Genomic DNA, 24,186 nt, shown 5'->3' on the forward strand with positions numbered 1-24,186 from the left:
TTACAGCATTTCATACTTTATTTTAGAAAAAGGCTTTTGAATTTTACCACTTTAAAACCTAACTTTGGTATGTATAAGTGACCGCACCCCCAAACTAGGGCTGTCGGGGACCTCCACTGAGAAGGGGGCAGGTCTACTCCTCAGGCCGTGCTCCCTGCTCTGCAGCACCCGCTCAGAGGGTCCTCGTGGCACCAGGTCCTGCCTGGGTTCCTATGGGAGCCACCCTGGCCCGGGTCATGCACAGGCTTCTCCCACCTGCAAAAGCCCAGCTGCCATCCCAGTGGACAAGGGCTCCCTGTGGGCTGTGGAGGCCCTGGGAGCGGCTGCCACGCAGCCAGGTGGGGCCCACAGCCCCTGGGCCAGCACCTCAGTAACCAGGGAAGGGCTGCAGCAGGTGGGGTGGGCGCACGCGTGCGTGGGCAGCCCCCTGGCATCCCTGGGCCTGACCCAGCTGCTGGCCCTGCTCTCACTGGGACCAAACTGCTGGGGGTGCCAGGGCTGGCCAACCCCCCTCCCCACCCCAGGGAGCCTGGGCACTGCTTCCTTTTCAGAGACCTGATCCCCACACTGCTGGCAGGCAGTGGGGTGCATGTGCCCTCACAACCCGCCCACGCTGGCCAGGCTGGGGCTGGCCATCCAACACTCTCCCTGCACAGCTCAGAGCCTGCAGACAAAGTCCAAAGTCCAGCCTGTGGTTTTGCTCAGAAGGCAGAAGCAAGCAGCAGGAACGGCAGAGGGTCCCACCCCGGGACTGCCAGGGACACAGCCAGGGCTGGAAGAAGACCTGCTGGTGGCCCATCGGGCCCACTAGGGCCTCAGGGGCGTTAGCTCTGGGTCCCCAGGCCATCAGCCTCACTGTCGCTGCTCTGAGACAGCTCCGCAGGACTCTCCAGACGGTGCAGTTCCAGGAAGGTGGCAATGAGCTTGGCTATGGCTTCCACATCACTGGGCCGGCCGACACCGGGAGGAAGAGCAGGTTACCGGGGCACAGGTGCCCACTACCCCAGGGGAGGCAGAAAGTCCACCCCAGTCTCCTGCTGGACCACCCGCCTCCAGCACCCCCAGGCTCCCCTCCCATATGGTGCCTTCTGCTCTGGTCCCCACCCCCAGCTGACCCCAGCCCAGCCTGTCCTCATGGAGACCTCTCCCGTCCCCGTAGGGACTCCCAACACTCCCCCAGCGGCAGGGGCAGGCCTCGTCCCTCCACACACCCTCCCTGTGCCCAGCTCTGCAGTGCCCTGTGGGGGCCACCTGACAGCAGGGGGTATGGGTGGCCAGCTGTGGCCAGCAGTCACCTGCCCAGAGCTTACCTGCGGTGGCCCATGACAGCACTCTGGGTGAGCGGGTGGGAGAAACCTGTCGCGAACCGCAGCACCACCACATAGCCCTTCCCGAAATACCGAACTTTCTCCTCCTCCACGTTCACATCCCGGATGTCATTCAGCAGGACCACCACTGCGGGGGTGGGGTGGGGTGGGGGTCAGCAGTTCCCTGCCCTTCCCGCCTGTGCCCTGGTGCACCTGCCCTTCCCACCTGTGCCCTGACGCAGCCACCCTGCAGGGGATAGCAGCACAGGCTTGTGGTGAGCACCCGCGGGGTGAGGAGGAGAACGGCACCCGCTGTCCCCTTGGAAAGCCGGCCCTGCTCTGCCCGTGTTTCTGCTTCATCCTCCCCAATCGCTGAGAAAGGCCTTCCTGGTGCCTAAGGGCCGGGCACTGAGCTAGAGTAGAGGCTGCCTGCCAGTGTTGGCACCTGGGGTCACCAAGCGGCCAGCTCAGACCCTCCCCACCTCTAGGCCTCCGGCCTGGTCTCTGCAGTCGCACTCCCCACCCTCCATCTAGCCTGGTCTAAGCAGCTCCTGCCCCGGGTCCCATCCTCTGCACGCCTCACCTTGGTCGTGGCCAGCTCTGAAAAGAGTCAGCAGCTTCCGGTACAGGCTGAAGGTCTTCAGTACAACCTTCCCCGTGCTCTTGTTGAAGATGGCTTCCTGGGAAAGCAGCCAGAAGGGGATCACCCGGCTGCCTGCCTCTCTGTGTGCAAGCCAGCCACACGCGAAACTTCCAGAAGGGGCCCTGGACTCACCAGAACAGACACTCCAGAAGTCACCCAACTGCCCCCCCAACCCTGATGGCCTAGCGCTGCTCCGCCAGAGCCGGACACCTACAGCCACACCCTCTTGGGCTCCCACGTGTCGGGAGCACGGGGCCAGGGGGCGTGGAGACAAAGAGAGGCATCAGAGCAGGTGCTCTCCCCAAGCTGAGGTCACTAAACGGGAGTGGGGGCCAGAGAGCAACCGTGGGTCCTGTGGTTCCTCAGGAAGGGCCCACCAAGGAGACGGTCCCTCACCCAGGGCACCTTCAATCTGCTCCGTGCTACGGCAACACCACGGAGCAAGGAATTCGGTGGAAGCAGTCGCAAAGCGCGTCTAGGAGAAATACAGCTTCGGGGGATCCCTCTGCCCAGGGGCTGAGTCCTACTAACCAGAAACCTCGAAGCTGAAGTTTGAGGACAGGGGGTGTGTGAGGCCTCTGAGCCTCTCCCCCTGCGGTGATTCCCACGGCGCCCCCACCCTCGCCTGCGCTGGCCTTACCTCCCAGTCCTCCAGGTTCTGCACGGCCACGAACAGGCAGCCGGTGACATAGAAGAGCTTCCAGCCCAAACTATCTGCAGAGCAAACAACAGGCAGCGGGTGAGGGGCAGCAGCAGCGGGCGGAGGCCTGCGTGCCATGGGCCCCCTCGCCAGCCGATACCGGGCAGGGGTGGCACCTGGGGCCAGCAGACCTGGCCCAGGGTGGCCGCCCGGCACTGCTGGCCCTGCCTGTCACTTGGAACCATATGTGAAATGTCCGGCCAGCTCTGTGCCCTCCACTCTCCCTGCAGCATCTGCTGGAGACACGGTGTGACTGTGACGGTGGAGGGAGCCACCTGCAGGAGCAGCTACAAGTGTGGCTTAGCCTGCAACAGCCTCAGGCAAATACAAGAGCACCTTTTAAGAAAGTTTCATCACCAGGGAAAGTGCTCCAGATACGAGAAGGGAAGAGCACAGGTGGCACGGGACAGGCTATTAGGAAGGATGCACCAGTGCTCAGGCTGGGGCAGCACCTGCACAGGTGCCTGTGGCCCCAAAGGCTGGGGCTCAGTGGGCACCACTAATGGTGAGTTCTCTCTCTCTTTTCTCTATTTCTCAAACAGACTAAGTGACAGGGTGGGCGGGAGGGGGGAGGGGAGGGAGGCAGGGGGATGCACCTCACCTCCACTGTAGTATGCAGCAGCCAGGCCAATGGACAAGATTCCTGCAAAGAGAAAAGAAAGCAGGTGCTTCTATTGGGCCACCAGCGGCCTAGGGCCCCCTCACTTGGAGCCACAGGCCCAGAGGTGCAGGGAGAGCAGGCCTTCCTGGTGCCAGGGTGCCTGGAGGTGGGGAGCAGGGGAACCAGAGACCATGGCTCAGGAAGGAGGGCAAGAGGCAGGAGGCGCGCTTGGGACCATGGCAAATGCCATTCTGCGTTCCGGGAATCTGTTCCTCTACCTGGGGCTCCAGGGCTGACCAGCGAACCAGAGGGAGGAGCCGGACAGCAGGGGTTTACTCTACCAGCGCAGCATGTGCGCAAGGACCACGTGTGGCACATGAAGCACTACAGGCAGGTGGCCACGAGCAGGGTGTCGGGAATGACGGACCAGAGGCAGGCTGCTGAAGGCACAGCCACACCACTCCTCACACCAGGCCCACCAATGGCCTGCAGCTGCCCCCGCGTGCTGGACGCCCAGAGGGACAGTGAAGGAGCGAACTGGGGCCCACCGCCCAGCCTGACGCCCGCACCCGGGCATTGGGAGGCAAGGAAAAGGAGAACACCAGGACCTCGGGAGAACAGGCACAACCTTAAGGTGAAGGTGGAAAAAGGACAATCGCACGGAGGATAAAAGCTAGAAAGATATGAGATAATTGTTGTACTTGGGGGCAACAAGACAGTTTTGTTTCCGTTGTTTTTATTTTTTTATTTTTTAGTTAAGATTTATTTATTTATTTATTTATCATAGAGAGAGAGGCAGAGACAGAAGAGGAGGGAGAAGCAGGCTCCATGCACCGGGAGCCCGACGTGGGACTCGATCCCGGGACTCCAAGATCGAGCCCTGGGCCAAAGGCAGGCGCCAAACCGCTGTGCCACCCGGGGATCCCTGTTTCCGTGTTTTTAAAGTTAGGTTTTTAGCTTGGGGGAAATACGGAAATCCTTACCAACAAGCAAAGACCAGGACCTGATGCCCGGAGCCCTCTTCAGATGGAGGCAGGAGCTGCTGCGGGACTCCACCTGCATGTACATCCCGGGCCTGGGCGGGCAGCGCTCCGACGCAGACGGGCTGGGGAAGGGCGAGGGCAGACCGCGGCTGGGGTCCAACCGCCCGCCCGCGGGGAGCCGGCCCGGGGGCACCGGGAACCCGCGGCCCCAGCAGCACGCGAGCCTCGCCCCGGCGCAGCCTCCCGGAGCGCGCGGTCCCCGCCAAGAAAGGGAACTGCGAGCGTCCTCGGGCGGCCGAGGCGCGGGGGGGCGGGGGGAGGGATCGGCGGGGAGGGAGGCGGAGGGGGGACCGACGGGGGAAGGGGGGAGGGGCCGGGGGCGGGTGCTGCCGGCCCGCGGACCGAGGCGCGCGGACGCGGCTGGCACCCAGCAGGCGGGGCTCCGGGCTCTCCGCGCACGCACCGAGGGTGGGCTCCGCGGCGCGGCACCGGGCTGCCCGAACGGCGGCGGGCGCGGGGGTCAGCGGCTCTCCACAGCCAGGGCCCCCGCGCCCGGCGCTCCCGCCACCACGCGCCGCCCGCAGCCCGCCCGCAGCCCGCCCGCAGCCCCGACGGCGGCCCGACCCCCGCGCCTACCGAACACACGACCCCGCGGGCGCTGAGCCGGGACCTCGCGGCGCGCGGCGGGCCGCCCACTTCCGGGGTTGGGGGCGGGACGGCTGACTTCCGGGCGAGGCGGGCCCGACTTCCGGGGCGGGGCCTCTTGCCGCAGCGCCCGCGGCGGAGGGCGGCGGGGGAGCCGGCGCCTCGGGGCGCGGGAGCGACGCCCCAGGAAGCCTGGAAAGGTAAACTGGGCCTCAAAAGTCTCCCTTAAAACATTGATCAGGGGATCCCTGGGTGGCGCAGCGGTTTAGCGCCTGCCTTTGGCCCAGGGCGCGATTCCTGAGACCTGGGATCGAGTCCCGCGTCGGGCTCCCCGCATGGAGCCTGCTGCTCCCTCTGCCCGTGTCTCTGCCTCTCTCTATCATAAATAAATAAATCTTTAAAAAAATAGAAAAATAAAAATAAAACGTTGATCAAAGCAGCTGGTGGCCCAGTCGGTGGAGCGTGTGCTCAGGTCCCGACCCCGGGGTCCGCACCTCCCCACCCAGCCCCTCTTGCTCTCAAATGAAATCTTTAAAAAAAAAAAAAAATCGATAAACAAAAAGCGAAGATAATCTAACAGTACACGTGCACCAGCTCTGGCAAAAATGCTAAAGCTTCAGTAACATCGAAGGAGCATGAATAGCTTGTTCACGCACTGACAAGTCGTCATAAAAAATGAGCCCCGCTGCGGTGACTGCCGCGGCGCCGAGGCTCCCGGAACCGGGCCCGGCTCTCGCGGGCTAGCCTGTCCACAAAGGATTGCCGTGGGAAAGGCAGTTTTCTCCGGGAAAACCTTGCGATGGCCACGTAGGAGGCCCACCTGCTCCCTCCGCCAAATGCCACTTTCTCTTACTGCCGCAGGTGAGGACCCGAGCAGGACCCCATCACCTGGCCGCGGTCAGGAGGAGCCCCCACCCACCACCTCAGCGGGATGTTGGAAGAACAGGGGAGCTTCTCTTCTCCTTTGTCCCTTTCCTATTCTCAACATGTTTTACAGCCTTCGTAAGATTAGTGCAACGCGTAGTCCCTTACAGAGAAACGTGTGTGCACGGGTACACGTAACCCCAGGAGGCTTACCAACACAGGCACGCGACCTGACCCATCTGCTTCAGCTTCTCTCTGCCCGTGGCTTCCTAACCTGGGCAGGCATCTGAATCACCTGGCAGGCTTGTGGAAGCACAGATTGCTGGCACTTGTTCCTAGTGGTGGGAGGGGGCTGCAACGTCATCTGTTGCTAATCCGCTGGTCCAGGACCCACACTTTGAGACCATCTACCCCAGCTGCAGCAGAGCTGGGCTGTGCCTGAGCACAGCGGGCTCCCTGACCCCTCAGCTCACACTCTGTCTCCTCCAGGAAGACTCCCCTTCCCTATCTTGAAGGTGCATTTGAATTGTTAGTACCTCCTTTAGGTCCTTCCTGCTTGCTGCAGCTGGAAGTGATCTTATTCCTCAGGATTTAGGTAGAACTGAGAGGAGACCCAGGAAATTCTACTTTGTTACACTTACTTGCATTCTTTTCTTTTTTTTTTTAAGATTTTATTTATTTATTCATAGAGAGAGAGAGGCAGAGACACAGGCAGAGGGAGAAGCAAGCTCCATGCAGGGAGCCCGACGTGGGACTCGATCCCGGGTCTCCAGGATCACACCCCGGGCTGCAAGCGGCGCTAAACCGCTGAGCCACCAGGGTTGCCCAATTTTATCTTTTCTACTAGATTATAAGCTATTTAAAAATGAAGCCTGTACTGGACTCTTAACAAATGTTAAACGTGTGAACAAGTGACAATTTGGTTAAAATCACGAATATTGGTAATAGCAAAACTGGAAATACAATATCCATAAATAGGGGACTGAATGAATAAAATTGTATATCGTGCCAATTATCAACACATTATATCTCAGCTCTAAATTCACACCTCTTTGCCTGATCCATGAAAATGGATCTGAGTCTTCTATTTTTTGCATACTCTCTGGCATGATGCTAACCATTGTCAATAGAGGGTGCTGTGAAAAAAACCTTTCCCCAGCACCCTGTAGGGAGGATTTCCAGCATGTCCCACCAGTGCAGCGTCGGACAGGTTCTCTGCCCCACAGCGAGCCAAAAGTGGGTCTAGATCCAACAGTCTAGATCTCAACTCTGGGGACAGAGTCGGCTCCTCGCTGTCATAGCCCTGGATAAGGTGATTGTGGCTACTCTTTGTTTCTTACTATTCTTGCAATCTTTATAATCTCATTTCTTTTGTAAAGATGTTATTTATTTCAGAGAGAGCAAGAGAGAGTACGAGCAGTGTGGAGGTACAGGGGGAAGGAGAAGCAGGCTCCCCACTGAGCAGGGAGCCTGATATGAGACTTGATCCCATGACCTTGGGATTATGACCTGAGCCAAAGGCAGACACTTAACAGCTGAGGCACCCAGGTGACCCCATTTCTCCTTACTGCCCAATCCCTTACTCCAATCCCTAGTTATTGCTAATAATTCTTTATATTAAACTCTGTTCAAATTATAGTGTGCTTTTTCTCTCTTGATTGGACCCTGTCAAATACATATATCCACACAGAGGGTGTTATGCAACTATGAAAAAGGAAGGAGGAATATCTTTGTATGTTGCTATAGCACGCTCTCCAGCACGTACTGTTGAACGATAAAAGCAAGATGAAGAAACGTCCATAAGGCACTATCATTTAAGAAGGGGAGCATACAAGGGCGCCTGGGTGGCTTAGTTGGTGAAGCGTCTGCCTGCAGCTCAGGTCATGATCCGAGGGTCCTGGGATTGAGTCCTGCATCGGGCTCCCTGCTCAGTGGGGAGACTGCTTCTGCCTCTGCTGCTCCTCCTGCTTGTGCTCTCTGTCAAATGAATAAATAAAATGTTTAAAAAAAAAGAGTTTAGAGGATGCAAATATATATTGAAACATAATATGTAAAACGTGGTATTTTTATTCTGGATAGTAGACTTAACATAGTTAACTATTCTGGATAGTTAACATTGTTAGTCTGAGACTTTTTATGTGGGTGATGTAAGACCATGCATGACATTTTTTAAAATTTATTTGATAGTCACAGAGAGAGAGAGAGAGAGAGAGGCAGGGACACAGGCAGAGGGAGAAGCAAGCTCCATGCACCAGGAGCCCGATGTGGGATTCGATCCTGGGTCTCCAGGATCACGCCCTGGGCCAAAGGCAGGCGCCAAACCGCTGCGCCACCCAGGGATCCCCAAGACCATGCAAATGAGTACGTTAAGTAGGTAGTACTGGGAACCAGGAATTTCGAACAGGAGTAATGGATGTGAGGTCAATAAGACCAATTAATTAGAACCCTGTATTACTGGATTTGACTTAGAAGGACCAGTGTGAGTTCACAGTAATTTCACTTTAAAAAAATACACCTTTCTTTATGCTGTCCACTGAAAAGTCCCAGAAACAACAATCAATGCAGTAGCAAGGAGCAATTTTATATCCATTCTCTGGTTTTTAAATACCAATTCCTACTAAAGAAACCAAGCTTTTTGGAGAAAAGATTGATTTCAAGTCTAAAGCAGGAAATGTAGAAGCAAATTTATCAAAAAGCAAAGTGACTGTTAGCATCTAGCATCTTCTCAAAAAAATTTGGAGCCTAGCTGAAGAGATTTTCTATGCAAAAAAAAAAAAAAAAAAAAAGATGTGAGCATCAATAAGAATAATTCAAATGAACTGAAAATCTCCAAGCGTTTAAATCCATATATATATATGTGTGTGTGTGTGTGTATATATATATATATATATATATATATATATATATATATATATTAAGTAGGCTTCATGCCCAGTGTGGAGCCCAACACAGGGCTTGAACTCACAACCCTGGATCAAGACCTGAGCTGAGGGCAGCCCCGGTGGTTCAGTGGTTTAGCGCCGCCTTCAGTCCAGGGTGTGATCCTGGGGTCCCCGGATCGAGTCCCACATTGGGCTCCCTGTATGGAGCCTGCTTCTCCCTCTGCCTGTGTCTCTGCCTCTCTCTTTCTCTCTCTGTCTCTGTGTCTCTTATGAATAAATAAATTTTAAAAAAATTAAAAAAGAAAAAGACCTAAGCTGAGATACTCAACTGACTGAGCCACCCAGATGCCCCCAAAATCCGTAATGCATAATGATATATTTTTAAGTTTTTTTTCTTTTAGATTTTATTTATTTACTGAGACGCAGAGAGAGGCAGAGCCACAAGCAGAGGGAGAACCAGGCTCCCTGCAGGGAGCCTGATGTGGGACTCTGATCCCTGGATCTGGGATCATGCTCCAAGTGGAAAGCAGATGCTCAACTGCTGAGCCACTCAGCTGTCCCTATTTTTAAGTTCTTTGTTCACTTTCTGAGGATGCTGAGAAAGGAACTTGGATTTTTTTTGGCCAATTTATGCATTCATCTTGCCTTTCTTTATAAAACGTACAGCAGAGTAACCAAATAGCAAATGAGAGAATTTTCTCATTATGTAAGTATTCCTGCTAGTAAATTTTTAAAAATGGTAGGATTAAAACATTGCTATCATGAATGAATGGACATATGCAGTTTTATCAATGGGCGCTAATTAGTATCACAGAAAGGAGTTAGTGTAACCTCCTGATGGAATTACACATCTATGGAACAATCTTGCCAAAAAATTTACTATTCAAACAAGGCATGAGAACATTCTTTTTTTTTTTAAGATTTTATTTATTTATTTATGCGAGACAGAGAGAGGCAGAGACACAGGCTGAGGGAGAAGCAGGATCCATGCAGGGAACCTGATGTGGGACTCGATCCCAGGACCCCGGGGTCACGCCCTGAGCTGAAAGCAGACGCTCCACCTCTGAGCCACCCAGGCATCGTTCTACTCTACTGGAAATTCAGAGGGCAAGGGTTTACTAAGGACTCCACAAGGATGCATCAGCAATTCTGGGAAGCCTTACAGCCAAACCACTTGCTTGATGATGTGCAACGGCAGAGAGTGATGTGGATGCCTTCAGACTAGGAACTCTGTGGTGTCTTTGCAACTTCTAAGTGAGCCTCAAATTACTTTAGAACAAAAAATGATCTTTTAAAAGAAACATAGGAAACACACAAAGCAATGAACATATTGGACCTTATACAGGTCCTGATTTAATTTGTTTAAAGAGGTTCAATTTAGGGAAACCTGGGCACTACATATTTGATGAAATTAAATAAAGTCATTGTAATTTGTTTTCACACATGGTCATGGTACTGTGGTTACGTTTCTAAAACAATGGCAAGAAATACATACAAATGACAACCTAAATTTATCTTCTTATCCGCTGAAAATGGAAGGAATGTGTTTTCTGAGAGGTGCCACGTAGATTTGAGGTAAGCAGGGGTTAGTCTGGCAACAATGAAGACCTGCGTTTCACTCATGCAATTGTAAACAGCTGTACCAACTACTGTAAATTATGAAACGGGGTCAAGGAAACTTTCTTTAGGACGCGGAGGGGGCAGGCAGGGAGAGCTCTCGCCCACCGCTGCTCGCAGTTGCACACCCAGCAGGAACCTGCGGACAGAGCCCACCTAAGCACAAGGTTGCTACCCCAGCAGGAGGCCCCTGGGTCTCCTCCAGCCAGCAAGAGGCAGCCCCAGCTCAGCCTCGAGGAGCTTCTGCTCTCCTGCACTCGCTTTCCTCTCTGTGCCCCAGACTCGCCTATGGCTTGGGTGCAGATGGCTTGTGGTCTGGACTGCAACTCTCTACTTCCCCAGGAACCCGTTTTGCTACCAAAATGTGTGGCAACTTTATTTTCAAGGTCACCAGTTGCTTTCCTTACGCTCCATTGAACTTTCCAATGCGTTCTTCACATTCCCAATCATCCTGCAAAGCCCAAACACTGACTTGATAAAATGTTTCTTTAAATTATTATAAATCAAACATTTTCGCTTTAGCCCTGCAAGCGGTGCCATTTTACCAAGAAATAATAACTACTGGCGATTTGCAAAGCCAGCGCCCGACCACCCGCACACCCGCCGAGCACACCGGCGCGGCGCACCCGGACTTCACACCCACCTCGCAGCATCCTCGAGGCGCCACGTGGTGCCCATTCGCGCATGCGCACTGCCACCTGCCTGGCCTACGTGACGCGCCTCCAGGCGGCAATGGCGGTGGCCTGGCGGAGCCTGGGACAGGCTTGAGGTGCAGCCGAGCTGCCGGGCCAGACGCCCCAGGGCCACGCCGGGTCGCCTCCTAGAGAGAGTCCGTCCGGGGACTCCATGCCGCCCCCGACCCACGAGCCGCCAAACGGGCGCGGGGACCCGCCGGGCCTCCAGGTGTCCGCCGCACTCCGCCCCCGCGCGCTCCGATTGGCTCCGGGGCCCGGCCCGCCCCTTCCTGCGGCTGTCATTGGTCCAGGAGGAGACATGTGGGCGGGAGCCGCACCGCCCCCTTCTGCGCTCCTATTGGTTTAGGGTTGTGACCCGCCCCTTCCCGACGCTCTCATTGGTGGAGCGCAGCCGCCGGGGGTGGGGCCGCGCCGGGGGTGACTACAACAAAGGGCGGCGGGCGCCGGGCGTCGGTGACCGAGTCTCCCGGAGCTGCTCAGAGGCCGAGCCGTGGCCCCGCGCCTGCCCCGCTCCAGATGAAGTGTGAGCACTGCACGCGGAAGGTGCGCCCCGCGCGCTCGCGGCGGCGGGCGGGGCTGCTGGGGGCCGGGGGTCGGCCGGGTCGGGGTCGGGGTCCAGGTCCCGATAGGGTCAGGAGCTTGGCCCGGGCGGGGCGGGGGCGGGACTGGTCGGAGTCGGGAGGTCGCGGTCCGGGGCGGCCCGGCCGGGGGCGGGGCTGCTGGGGGTCGGCCCTGCCTGCCGTCACCGGCCTCCCGGAACCCTGGAGCCCCGAGCGGGCGGTGCCGGCCGCGGCGCGGTCCCCCGGGTCACCCCGTCCCCCGGTCCCCGGCTCTGGGATCGGCCGCTCCCGGCCCCTGTGCGTCCGGGTCACCTCGTCACCTCGCGGGCTCAGTCCTGGTTCCAGTGGGTAGAGCGCGACCGCAGGTGGCCTGTAAGCCGCGGACACTTGCACCTGCGGGTGCATTTGCAGGTGCCCCGGGGTCACGTTACATTTGGGCCCATGCTTGGTCTTTCCGGTTCTCGGTGCGCTTGTCTGTCCTTTCAAAATATTTTTGAAGCCAAAAGAAACACCAGCGAACCGGTAAAGCGAACCAACCTGAGTAACCACTCAGGGCAGCCCCAGCAAGCACTGTTCTTGATGTGGATGATTAAAATAATCGTCAATACATGTTTTTGAGGAGTGTTTATGCGACTTCCATCTTTATAGTGACAGAACAGGGAGGTAGGAAGGAGGGGAGCTGGTCCTTGGCTCCACCTAGGTAACCATAGTAACTGCGGTAGCCTTCCACACTTGCTCCTAGGCTCTGATGACATAAAGAGCCATTCGGCAAGGAATGGGGATTATTATTATTATTGTTTTAAAGATTTTATTTATTCATGGCAGACACAGAAAGAGAGAGAGAGGCAGAGGGAGAAGCAGGCTCCATGCAGGGAGCCCGACACGGGACTCAATCTCGGGTCTCCAGGATCACACCCCAGGCCGAAGGCGGTGTTAAACCACTGGGCCACAAGGGCTGCCCCTGTTTAATTTTTTCAAAAGTTGGGTTGCATAAATATTCCATCATTTCGCCCTCCCTGCTTTTTTTTTTTTTTGCTTAACATTATAGAGAGAGACATTTTCAGAGCATTACACACAATTCGTTCATTCATTGTATTCTAAGTATAACAGGCGTCCCAGTTGTCAGTGTTAATTTACCTGTTGGTGGAAGGCCCCGTTACTTCTAGTTTTCAGTTACTGCAAGGACACAGATAGAGGAGGATGTGCGTGTGTGTCCACAAGTCCAGGTGCTTTTGTTTCTGTAGAAAAGATTTCTGCGCAGGAGATGAATGGTTCAGAGCGTACGTATACACCTTTCTAAGTTGAGAGTCAGGTTAAAAGTCGTACTTTTATATGTTCCTTTGCTTTATCAAGGAATGTAATAAGAAAACAAAGACCGAGGACCAAGAGAATGCGTCAGTCGGCGTACCGAGCCTGGCCCAGGACCATGCAGAGGCAAGTGATTTCTCAGTTTTGCATTAGCCTGGGGTAAACGCTGTGGCTGTTTTTGTCCTCTTGGTGGGGTCATGTCCCCTGCACATCGTTGCCCTAAGAAAGAAGATGCTGTGGTGGTGTCCCTGCCAGGAGCCACGGGTATGCAGGATGGTCATTCGTAAGCACATGACCTTTGAGACAGAAGGGCCCGAGAGCAAGTCTTCGCAGAATACACCACGCCAAAACAAACTGCGTGAAGAACAAAGAAAAAGGGGGCGCCTGGGGGGCCTTGGGTGCAGCGTCTGCCTTCAACTCAGGTCATGATCTCAGGGCCCTGAGATTGAGCCCCACATCGGGTTCCCTACTCAGCAGGGAGTCTGCTTCTCCCTTTGACCCTCCCCCTGCTTGTGCTCTTGCACACTCTTTCTTTCAAATGATTAAATAAAAATAAGTCTTAAAAAAAAGAAAAATATTATCTTTAGTCATTTATTAAAAATAACGTTATAATACTTAAATCTCCATTTTTTTAATTTAATTTTTTGAGGACTTTATTTATTCATGAGAGACACACAGAGAGAGAGAGAGGCAGAGACACAGGCAGAGGGAGAAGCAGGCTCCATGCCGGGAGCCCGACGGACTCGATCCCGGGACCCCAGGGTCACGCCCTGAGCCAAAGGCAGATGCTTAACTGCTGAGCCACCCAGGTGCCCCTAAATCTCCATTTTTTTTTTTTTTAATGAAAAATTCCGTTCTGTAAAATTGGAGTTTAGGAAGATAATCTATAAAACAATTCAGATCTCGTGGTCCTGTAAGTTCATTTTTCTAGTGGTTTCTTCCCTAGCTGAGTTCTTGAGAGTTTAAGTTGTCCTTAGCTAGTAGTGATGGTTTAAGTTTGCTGGGTAGCAGAGGTCACTGTTCCCTTGGAAAGGACTGGTCCTGACCACTAGTGGAGCGCAGGCACCGTGGGACAAACAGCCGCAGGTTTCTCTTTAGTCTGGTGATCCTGACAGGAACCAATCTCTCCCCTCTTGTGTCCTGTGCCCTGGCAGCTGTAGGGCCGGGCAAGCCGCAGATGTGACCGGCACCAGGGCGCAAAGGCAGAAAAGGCAGGGAGTGCCTGGCACCTCCCCCACCTGCCCTCTGGCCACATCCCCTAGGACAGACATCTAAACCCTGGGCCCCGTTTCCTTATCAGTGACCTGGGGAGTTGGGTTACTTCCCTCTCAGGGCTGTGGTGGTGCAGATAAGGTGTGTGCACAGCCTCAGCAGCGCCCTGCCAGCACAGTGGGCGGCACCCCAGTAGGGTGAGCAGCTCAGGGGCGGGGTGCACGCACCAGGCATGGGGGAGGTGTGGACAGAGCCTATGTCGGGGGAGGCTCAAGCAGGGGAGAGTGAAGGACAGGACCTGGGAGACAGGGCAGGGAGGCCTGGGCAGCCACACCAGTGCTGAAGGCAGGAGGGCGCGTGCAGCACGGGACGCTGGGGGCAGTTGGCGGAGCTTCCCGGAGCCTGGGAAGGGAACGAGCTCCACTGGAGGTGAGGTTGGAGAGCTGTTGGCAGTGGGGGCACTGGCACATGTGTAGGAGGCCGGAGGAGCAGGCCAGGTGGGAGGGGGTCTGGCCCAGGAGAACCTGAGGAAGTCGTGCTGGGAACCGTGCAGACTGGGCTCACGGACGCCCCTGCAGGGACCCAGGGCCAGGATTCTCAGTGCAGCCCAGCAGCAGGTACTAGGCCCCAGGCGTATGCCAGGCCACGTGCTCCAGACCCTCGGAGTGACAGCTCTGGCCGCCCCGGGGGGTGTGCAGACCTCCTGAGATGGGCTGCAGCTTCCCTGGGGAGCCACGGGCAGGTGGGCTCCCCAGGGGGGTACAGAGCAGGCTGAGAGTGGGAGTCCCTGGGTGACAGAGGGGACAGTGAGCAGGGGAGCTGGGCCAGCTCCCCGGACTCGGGCATGTGGATTTCTTCCCACCACGTGACAGCGCTGTCCTGCTCCCACCCTGGCGTGTCACCTGTGTCCCTCCTTGGTGTCACTGTGGCCTGTTCTGTGCGACTGCGGTATCCGGAGCTCCAGGCCTGGCTCTATGTTGCCCAGGGTGACCCTCGTCTGCATTCTGTGTTGCTCTCGTGCTAACATTCTCCCTAGAGGAGCACGCGTTAGAGGTTTCTACTGAAGAAGAATTAGATGAAAACATCTTTCTTTTGTAGAAGGGAGAATTCCATAAGTTGGCTGATGCCAAGATATTTCTGAGCGACTGCCTGGCGTGTGACAGCTGTGTGACCGCGGAGGAGGGACTCCAGGTTTCTCAGCAGAACGTCAAGGACTTCTTTCGAGTTCTGAACCTCAATAAGGTAGGGCTTCCGGGCGCTTGGTGGCCCTAGGGGTGGAGGTGAGGCGCGGAGGCCTCTGCTGGGGCCCAGGGCACACGGCTTGGCCCTCACTGGGGTAAACCCTGTCCAGAGCCCCCACCCGGGCACCAGTTCCCTCATCGACGTGGCAGGAGGCAGGATGCCTCGTCTGTTCCCAGAGGCAGGGCTCTGGTGCAACGGGCTTGTCAGGCGATGCTCCCTCGGCTGTGCCTCCTTGGCTGTCCTGTAGACCCATGCCGCTCAGCTGTGGCCAGTGGCTTTCCTGACAGAAGCACAGGTGAAAGGGCAAGTGAGGCAGAGGGGCCGAAAAGCATTTCCCCTCGCACTCACGGCCACTTCCTGGGAAGCCCTCCGCGCCCCACCCGGCGCACAGCCATGCAGGCGCCACAGGCACTCCCCCACCTCTCGTAACACTCGGGGTGCCGGAGCGAGGCAGATCCGTGAGGAGTGTGGGTTTGCGTGGTGGACCGCCACCCCTGGGGCCTGTTCCTGGATGCGTCCTCCAGCACTTCGAGGTCCCGGCATCAGAGAGCAATGCACGACCTTCCGCTGTCGCGGTGTGTCTGTTGCCTCCTGGTGGTCGGGTTCCCCGGGGGTCCCCACCTGCTCCTCGTCCTTCTCTGAGCAAAGTGGCTCTCCCTGTCTTACTGCAGGGAACGAACTCGGCTCGTTTGTCAGGCAGCTTAGCACCCCCCCGATGCTGACGCCTGAGTCAACGTCAGTGGAAATGCTTATAAAGTTTAACTATTGAGTAGATGTTTGCAGATCCTTCTGGCAGGTGCACACCAATCCACATTTCGGCTGCAGAAGGTGGGTTCCCAACTCAGACCAGTATAAGCAATGAGGAAATGGTTATTTCATGAGCCTGGAAGCAGGGGAGGCTCCGGCGGGGTGAGCCAGCCGCCAGGCTGTTGTCGAGGCTCCGCGGTTTCCGTTCTCTGCTCTGCCGCCCGCGGCCCTGGGCTCAGGCCGACGCCCTGCCGCTCCCAGAGCGGCTCCCTCAGAGGAGGGCACGTTGAGAGAGCGGAGTGAGGCCTGGAGACCCCCAGGGGGCGCAGGCAGAGGAAGCCCGGCGTCGGTCGCCCGGAGCTGCCTCCTCTGTCAGCGGCTGGGACTCCCACCCCGATCCCTGCTTCCACGTTTCTGTGGGGTGATTCGGAGGCGGGAATCCCACCCCTTCCCCACATCCAGTTGGGCCTGCGCATCCCCAGCCGAGGGTGGGGGCTCCCTTGCTGAGCGGCCCAGTCCTCAGCCCCCGAACACCACTGTTGGGGCCTCCCCTTTACCGACCGGGTGGCGTCTGACCGCGCAGCTCCGTCGCGGAAACCCGGTGTCTGCCCTGAGCTCCGGCTCGGAGGTCGCGTGGGAGACTCTCTAACCGGCGACCTGGCCCAAGCTGCTCCTGCCTTCTGTCCCTTGTGTTGGTGATGAGTTGATCAGACTTTTCTAGGGATTTCTTGAGCTGCCGGTATTACTTTTGGTTACAGGGTGTTGACAGCCTTGTTCCGTGTTCGTACGGTATCCTTTAGAACAGTTTATAGAAAGTGAGAATGATCCGCTCCTTAAAAATACCCCACAATTTGGGATCCCTGGGTGGCGCAGCGGTTTGCGCCTGCCTTTGGCCCAGGGCCCGATCCTGGAGACCCGGGATCGAATCCCACATCGGGCTCCCGGTGCATGGAGCCCGCTTCTCCCTCTGCCTATGTCTCTGCTTCTCTCTCTCTCTCTCTCTGTGACTATAATAAATAAATAAAAATTAAAAAAAATCTAAAAAAAAAATACCCCACAATTTAGGGTGCCCGGGTAGCTCAGTCGGTTAAGCGTCTGACTCTTGGTTTTGGCTTGGGTCACGATCTCAGGGTCGTGGGGTCACAGCCCTGTGTCAGGCTCCGTGCTGAACACAGAGCCCGCTTCAGGGTCTCTCTCCTCTCTCCTTTCTCTTTATTTATTTTTTTTTTAATTTTTATTTATTTATGATAATCAGAGAGAGAGAGAGGCGCAGAGACACAGGCAGAGGGAGAAGCAGGCTCCATGCACCGGGAGCCCGACGTGGGATTCGATCCCGGGTCTCCAGGATCACGCCCTGGGCCAAAGGCAGGCGCCAAACCGCTGCGCCACCCAGGAATCCCTCTCCTTTCTCTTTAAAAGAAATGTGCATCCTATGGTTTGCCCTACTGAGCGGGAATTGCGGCCTCTTTGGGAACAGATTCTAGATGCTGTTTCAGTGTCTATATTCTGTTTTAATTGACATATATTGGTGTATGAGTGTCTTTAATCATTGTAGGGTCATTTCAGTTATTTATGGGCCAATATTGTAATATTCATTTTTCTTTTTCTTTTTTTTTTAAAGATTTATTTATTTATTCATAGAGAGCGAGAGAGAGGCAGAGACACAGGCAGAGGGAGAAGCAGGCTCCATGCAGGAAGCCCGATGTGGGACTCGATCCCGGGTCTCCAGGATCACACCCCGGGCTGCAGGCGGCGCCAAACCACTGCGCCACCAGGGCTGCCCCTATTTATTTTTCTCCTAAAGTTACCCACTTTCATCCAAGGCATTGGCACTTATTGAAAGAATATTGTTTTTAAAAGATTGACAAAATCTTTTGGGATGTCACACCTTTCATCCTAATTTTTTCCCATTTCCTTCTCGTCACTTGCTAGTGCAGGTATGTGCTACCGGTCTTTCAGAGGACACCTGCTACACCCGTGTGGCCGACTTCCATCACCACTCAGCCGCATCTGACCCTCTTCTCTGTCCCTCCAGAAATGTGACCCTTCACAGCACAAGGTGCTGGCAGTGTCGGTGTGCCCTCAGTCTCTGCCTTACTTTGCTGCCAAATTCCGCCTCAGTGTGACTGATGCTTCCAGAAGACTCTGCGGCTTCCTCAAAAGTCTTGGTGAGGCACCTTGGTATTGTGAGTTGACAAGGCCAGCTTATGGCTGCCCTTCGTATCTGCAGAGTTCAGCTCCCCAGGGCACAGCAGGGGCAGGGACTTCAGACTCTGCCGCTCACCCGCAGGCGTCGGGCCTCCCTTCCGCCCTTGCTGTGCGGACGAGTGTCGTGTGCTGTCTGTGGCTGGCCATCCAGGGGCAGCCCGTGATGGGGTGGCTGGGGACGTGGAGGTGGCTCCTGCGCTCACTGAGGAGTACAGTGTTGCCCGGGCTCCCAGGGCCCACAGACAGCATCTGGCAGATGATAGAGCATCACATCTGCAAGACGATCGGCATCTGGTTTCCCAGGATGCTCTCCGAAGAGCAGAGAGAGGACGGGCAGTGTCCTGTGCACAAAGGAAGGTCCTCCCTCTCAAACATGAGAACTGGAGATACTTGCTCACATGAGTTTCTGGTTTTTTTGCAGATGTTTTTTGTTAGGATGTGTATATTTTAGGGAAAAAGAGTGTGTGTGTGACCACGTGAGCCGAGGGAGGGGCAGAGGGAAAGAGACGATCTCAGGATCCCAAGATCACGACCTGACCTGAAACCATGAGTCACATGCTTACCTGACAGCCATCCAGCCGCCCCTACCGTGGCTTTTAAAGACCTAACCACATGGGGGGTTACTAATAAGGGGACCCTTAGAATAAACATAGCCTCTGCTCCTTGGAGCGCTGGGTGGAGTGGCTTCTCCACTCACTGCCTGCTTCCAGACGGCCACGGCTACGAGTGTGGGGCAGTCATTCCTTGTGCACATGATCTGAAGAAGCTTCAGGGCAGCTGGGCTTTACCAAAGACCAAAAAGTTCCTAGACACTCTCACTTCTCGTACTGAAAGGCCCTATTTTGGGGATGAATTTTTTTGGGGGGGGGGATGAATTTTTTAAGTAAAGAGTTGGCCCTCGTATGTTGTTAAGATGATACTTACATTTTATAATGTTTCTTTTTTTTTTTTTTTTTTTTTAAAGATTTTATTTATTTATTCATGATAGTCACAGAGAGAGAGAGAGGCAGAGACACAAGCAGAGGGAGAAGCAGGCTCCATGCACCGGGAGCCCGACGTGGGATTCGATCCCGGGTCTCCAGGATCGCGCCCTGGGCCAAAGGCAGGCGCCAAACCGCTGCGCCACCCAGGGATCCCTATAATGTTTCTTTTTAAGAAAAATTAACTAATTTTAACTTAATTTAATCTTAAATTTTGAGATTTGCACTGGGTACAGGTATTAAAGCTCTTAAATTTACTTTGTTATAATTATTAAAAATAGGGATCCCTGGGTGGTGCAGCGGTTTGGCGCGCCTTTGGCCCGGGGCGTGATCCTGGAGACCCGGGATCGAATCCCACGTCGGGCTCCCGGTGCGTGGAGCCTGTTTCTCCCTCTGCCTGTGTCTCTGCCTCTCTGTCTCTCTCTGTGTGACTATCATGAATAAATAAATAAAATCTTTAAAAAAATTATTAAAAATATATTGTTTTGGTTCAGGCTTATGTGCCAGTGTTAAGAAAATTTATTTTTTTAAATGTATTTTTAAAAAATGTTATTTATGTGAGATAAATCATGAGAATACAAGCAGAGGGAGGAACAGAGGCACAGGGAGAAGCAGACTCTGCCCTGACCAGGGAGCCCAATGTGGGGCTTGAGCCCAGGACCCTGAGATCATGACCCAAGCTGAAGGCAGATGCTTAACCCACTGAGCCACCCAGGTGCCCCAGAAAAATTTATTTTTATTTTTATTTTATTTATTTATTTATTTATTTTATTTTTTACTTATTTATGATAGTCACACAGAGAGAGAGAGAGAGAAAGAGGCAGAGACAGGCAGAGGGAGAAGCAGGCTCCATGCACCGGGAGCCCGACGTGGGATTCGATCCCGGGTCTCCAGGATCACGCCCTGGGCCAAAGGCAGGCACCAAACTGCTGCGCCACCCAGGGATCCCTATTTTTAAAAGTTAGATAAAAAGAGGTCCCTCGGGGATCCCTGAGTGCCTCAGCAGTTTGGTGCCTGCCTTTGGCCCAGGGCGCGATCCTGGAGTCCCGGGATCGAGTCCCGCATCGGGCTCCTGGCATGGAGCCTGCTTCTCCCTCCTCCTGTGTCTCTGCCTCTCTCTCTCTCTATCATAAATAAATTAATTAACTTAAAAAAAAAAAAAAAAAGAAGTCCATGAGTTTTGCAGTTGGTTAAGCTTCTAACTCTTGATTTCAGCTCAGGTCATGTTCTCGGGGTCATGGGGTCTAGTCCCACATCAGGCTCCTCCCTCTGCACCCACCCCCCACCCCCTACTCTCGCTCTCTGTCTCACAAGTAAATAAAATCTTTTTAAAAAAATGCTAGAAGAGGGCACCCTGGATGGCTCAGTGGTTTAGCTCTGCCTTCAGCCCATGGTTTGATCCTGGAGACCCAGGATCGAGTCCCACGTTGGGCTCCCTGCATGGAGCCTGCTTGTCCCTCTGCCTGTGTCTCTGCATCTCTCTCTCTCTGCCCCTCTCTCTCTCTCTCTATCATAAATAAAATCGTTAAAAAAAAAATGCTAGAAAGTAGCTTAATAGGGCACCTGGGTGATTAAGCCTCTGCCTTCACTCTGGTCATGATCCCAGGGTCCTGGGATTGAGCCCTGAGTCGGGCTCCCTGCTCAGGGGAGTGGGAGGGGAGTTGGCTTCTCCCTCTCTCTCTGTTGCTTCCCCTGTTCATGTTCTCTCTCTGTCTCAAGTAAAAAATTTTTTTAAAAAAACTTTAAAAAAACCTTTTAAAATAGTATTTTTTTAAAGATTTATTTATTTATTTATTTATTTATTTATGCATTCATGAGAGACACAGGCAGAGGAAGAGGCAGGCCCCATGCAGGGAGCCCAATGCAGAACTCCATCCTGGGTTTCCAGGATCACTTCCTGGGCTGACGGCGGTGCCAAACCACTGAGCCACCCAGGCTGCCCTATGATATTATTTTTTAAAAGATAGCTTAAAAAAGAAAAGCTAGTTACAATTCAGCATAAAAATTAGGCCATCAGAAAAGTATGGTCTGCCAATTTACTGACTTTATTTCAAAGATTCAAGGATCCTCACAGACTGGAATTTAACCACTGACAGAAGAGCGTGCGTGGTACCTTGTAACCTTCCATTAATTTTATGGCCTCTGTGAGGTGTTTATGTACGTGTAGACATAGAGCAAGAGAAAACATACGTATTTTCTTGTTGAGAAACGACCCATGTTTATTGTTTGAAGGAGGAGGTAAGACAGTCCTGGGCTTCTGCGGTTCGTGGTGGAAAGGAGGCGAGATTGAGCAGCTAGGCCGGGGTGCCCTGGACCTGCCCATGAAGTCTGGTCCGGAGCCTGCAGACTTTGGCAGGGGGTCCCACGTGAGGTGATGGGAAGCTGAACGCAGCCCTCTTTCCTGCAGGGGTGCACTATGTGTTTGATACAACAATAGCCGCAGATTTCAGCATCCTGGAGAGTCAAAAGGAGTTCGTGCGTCGATACCAGCAGCACAGCGAGGAAGAGCCCGCGCTGCCCATGCTCACCTCCGCCTGTCCAGGTGAGCACTTGGGGCCGTCGCGCGCCTCCGTTCGCTGAAGGCACCGTGTTTCACGGGTCCGTGTTGGGGGCAGGAGCGGAGGTGGGTGAGGCCAGAGGTCACAGCCCAAGGCACTGGGCATCCTAGATCAGGAGGGAACGGGGCGCTGGGAGGGACCCCAGCAGGCCCACCCCGGAGCCCCCCACTCAGCCCCTGCCCGGTGCAGACCGGCCACCCCCCCCACTTGATGATCCTTGCCGTATTCAGGGTATGAGCTGTCCAAGTCTGTTTACGTGTAGCTTTCGAGCTTCTAGAATGTTCTTCCTAGATGCACTTTGCTTCAGGAGGTCTTTATACCCAAGCATGTCAGATTCAGGGACATGAGGTGAGACTTGGTTCAAAACTAAACCTTGTCAAAATCCACATTGTTCTACAACAATGCAAGGAAATGAGAGCAACCTCAGGGTCAGAGGATGCGTGCGACGTGGCAGACGGGGCCGTGGGTAGTCCCATGCTGGCCCTCTGGGCATGGCCTTGTCACGCGGGCTCCTGGTGCTCTTGCTGTGCACACAGGGATGGAATGTCTCCTGTGGGGGTTATCTCTGCCCGGTGCCCCGCAGAATACCTGCAGAGCTCCTGGGTGCCTGGTGCCAGGCTGCCTCTCTGGGCACATCCCCCTATCCTGTCCCATCAGGATGGCCAGCGGGCGGGGGCGGGGGGTCAGCTGTTTACAAGGAAGGACGCGGATGCTGTTGTCACATTCGTGCTGCTGTGAACCCGCAGCCACGTCTCCATGAGGGCCGGTGTGGGCTGTGTTGAGTTCTAGGTCAGAGGTCCTCGGGGAAGTGCTACCCTGTGTGGTTAGAGATGTGGGGCGCCCTGGGCCCTGGTTCCTCCTCCACGTTCCTGCTGGTCCCCCGGCCGGCACACAGCGGCCTGCCCTCAGCACCCGCAGCACAGATGCCATCTGCCCGAGAGCCGTGTCTACGGGTGCAGGCCAGGGCCTTCCGGGCCACACCTGTGGTGGGAGGGGCCTCGGGCCGCCAAAGGCTCCACCGTTTTTGGTAATTCTTCATTTTTAATGTTGAGAGGCACGGGATAAGGAGAGTCCCTCCAGTGACCTCGGGCCTAGGGGCTCCTGTGGGTCACCGCAGACGTTCGCCGCGCACTCAGGCCTGCGTGCAGGTGATGGCTCCCGTTTGAGTTTGTTCAGACAGGACTGTCGCATCGTCTGGCGCCTGCTGTTCCTCCCGGCGAGGAGTGGTCCCGGGGAGGTGGCTGGCTGTCCCTGGCTGAGGAGCAGCTTGTCATTCGGCAGCTGTCCGCCCCACGACGTTGGTCAGCAGGCGTCCCCATGTGCTCTGCCTCTCACCCGGCTGTGCCCAGGAGAAGGGTGCAAGCTCTGGCCCCCGCAGTCTTCTGGCCCGTGTTCCCTGTGGGAACCACAGCAGCGGGGCTGACCCCGGAGGGCACAGTGGCCCCCAGCAGCTCAGGAAGTGCTCGCTGCCGCGCTGGGCCCTCCGGCAGCATAGAGCGAGTGTGCTGGTGCTCTGCTCGCCATCGCTCGGGGCGGACGTCCTCTTAGGTCACTGCCTTGAAAAGTGGGCAGTGGTTGCCTGTTAACTTCCAGTAGGTGAGTAAAGCTGGGCGGGCTTTGTGGCTGTTGCCACATCAGAGCGTGGCTGCTGGCAGCAGAAGAGCCTCGCAGCCCACGGGGGAGTGGGGCCGCGGCCCTGGGAAGATGCCTCACGGCTGCTCCTCCAAGCTTGTCCTCCTCTCTGGGGGGACCCGCTACACGGTTTGCACGTCCTTCCCCTCCATCCTCTGGTCGGGCCAGCAGGGGCATCTTCCCGTCTAGGGTGTGTGCACCTGGGGTCCTCATGGGCCCGGGGTGCTGAGGAAAAGTGGCTTGGCCGGGGAGCTGCCGCGAATTCCCTGGAGGTCGAAGGAAGAGGTGTGAGGCCCAGGTTGACGGGGTCTGGGCGCTCAGAATTCTCCTGTGTGTGATGGGAAGGAGGAGGAAGCCACTGTGAGGAGCTGACGGGCCTGCTCTCTCCCCAGGCTGGGTCCGATACGCCGAACGAGTGCTGGGCCACCCCGTTACCCCCCACCTGTGTACCGCCAAGTCTCCTCAACAGATCATGGGCTCTCTGGTGAAGGATTATTTCGCCAGGCAGCAGGTGAGCTGACCTCCTCCCCGAGGGCAGTGCATGCCCAGGAGATGGTGGACATTCCCACCGGGCACGTCCAGGGTGCTCTGGCCCCCAGACCAAGTGGAAATGTTGTCCATCTTGCTAAGGGGGGCCCCCGGCCTTGCCCCCAGAGCACAGCGAACAGGTCTGTGACTCCCTTAGCCACTTGCACCTTCATGTGATGGTTAAACTTCCAGCCAGGCTCCCCAAGGTCTTCCACGTCCCTCAGCTGCCCAGCCCTCCCCTATGGGTGGCACGTCATCTTCAGCGGGTCCCTGT

General features: G+C 55.4%; 2 protein-coding genes and 2 long non-coding RNA genes across 4 annotated transcripts in view; 2 read left to right on the forward strand and 2 right to left on the reverse strand.

Annotated features, from left to right (window-relative positions):
* CYBC1 (cytochrome b-245 chaperone 1) lies at window positions 1-5,004 on the reverse strand. The gene is made up of 7 exons (XM_072782099.1): window positions 4,871-5,004; window positions 4,235-4,356; window positions 3,252-3,293; window positions 2,591-2,664; window positions 1,891-1,987; window positions 1,311-1,455; window positions 1-945 (listed from the first exon to the last, which is right to left on the reverse strand). Exons 2-7 carry the CDS (start codon window positions 4,317-4,319, stop codon window positions 825-827), a joined length of 564 nt encoding a protein of 187 aa, XP_072638200.1. The 5' UTR covers window positions 4,320-4,356; window positions 4,871-5,004; the 3' UTR covers window positions 1-824.
* LOC140607351 (uncharacterized) lies at window positions 4,894-10,070 on the forward strand. Its single transcript, XR_012009423.1, has 2 exons — window positions 4,894-5,079; window positions 9,574-10,070. It is a non-coding gene; the product is annotated as an uncharacterized lncRNA (long non-coding RNA).
* Window positions 6,657-11,318, reverse strand: LOC140607350 (uncharacterized). Its single transcript, XR_012009422.1, has 2 exons — window positions 10,886-11,318; window positions 6,657-7,720 (listed from the first exon to the last, which is right to left on the reverse strand). It is a non-coding gene; the product is annotated as an uncharacterized lncRNA (long non-coding RNA).
* Window positions 10,972-24,186, forward strand: part of NARF (nuclear prelamin A recognition factor) — a 19,044-nt gene continuing 5,829 nt past the window's right edge. Inside the window, exons 1-6 of the mRNA XM_072782096.1 lie at window positions 10,972-11,480; window positions 12,851-12,931; window positions 15,116-15,259; window positions 18,042-18,174; window positions 21,602-21,736; window positions 23,777-23,895. Of these exons, the coding sequence (XP_072638197.1) occupies window positions 11,454-11,480; window positions 12,851-12,931; window positions 15,116-15,259; window positions 18,042-18,174; window positions 21,602-21,736; window positions 23,777-23,895 (639 nt within the window). The 5' untranslated portion in view covers window positions 10,972-11,453. The remainder of the gene's footprint in view (window positions 11,481-12,850; window positions 12,932-15,115; window positions 15,260-18,041; window positions 18,175-21,601; window positions 21,737-23,776; window positions 23,896-24,186) is intronic.

Source organism: Canis lupus, chromosome 16 (genome assembly GCF_048164855.1).
Source record: "Canis lupus baileyi chromosome 16, mCanLup2.hap1, whole genome shotgun sequence".
Lineage (NCBI taxonomy): Eukaryota > Metazoa > Chordata > Mammalia > Carnivora > Canidae > Canis > Canis lupus.

Bases quoted from the DNA above. Each gene is read 5' to 3' on its own strand.
- CYBC1 (XM_072782099.1), bottom strand. From the start codon at position 4,319: ATGTACATGCAGGTGGAGTCCCGCAGCAGCTCCTGCCTCCATCTGAAG. The intron at 3,294-4,234 runs GTAAGGATTTCC...TTCTCTTTGCAG, and splicing joins GTCCTGGTCTTTGCTTGTTG to GAATCTTGTCCATTGGCCTG. The intron at 1,988-2,590 runs GTAAGGCCAGCG...CTGCTTTCCCAG, and splicing joins AGAACCTGGAGGACTGGGAG to GAAGCCATCTTCAACAAGAG.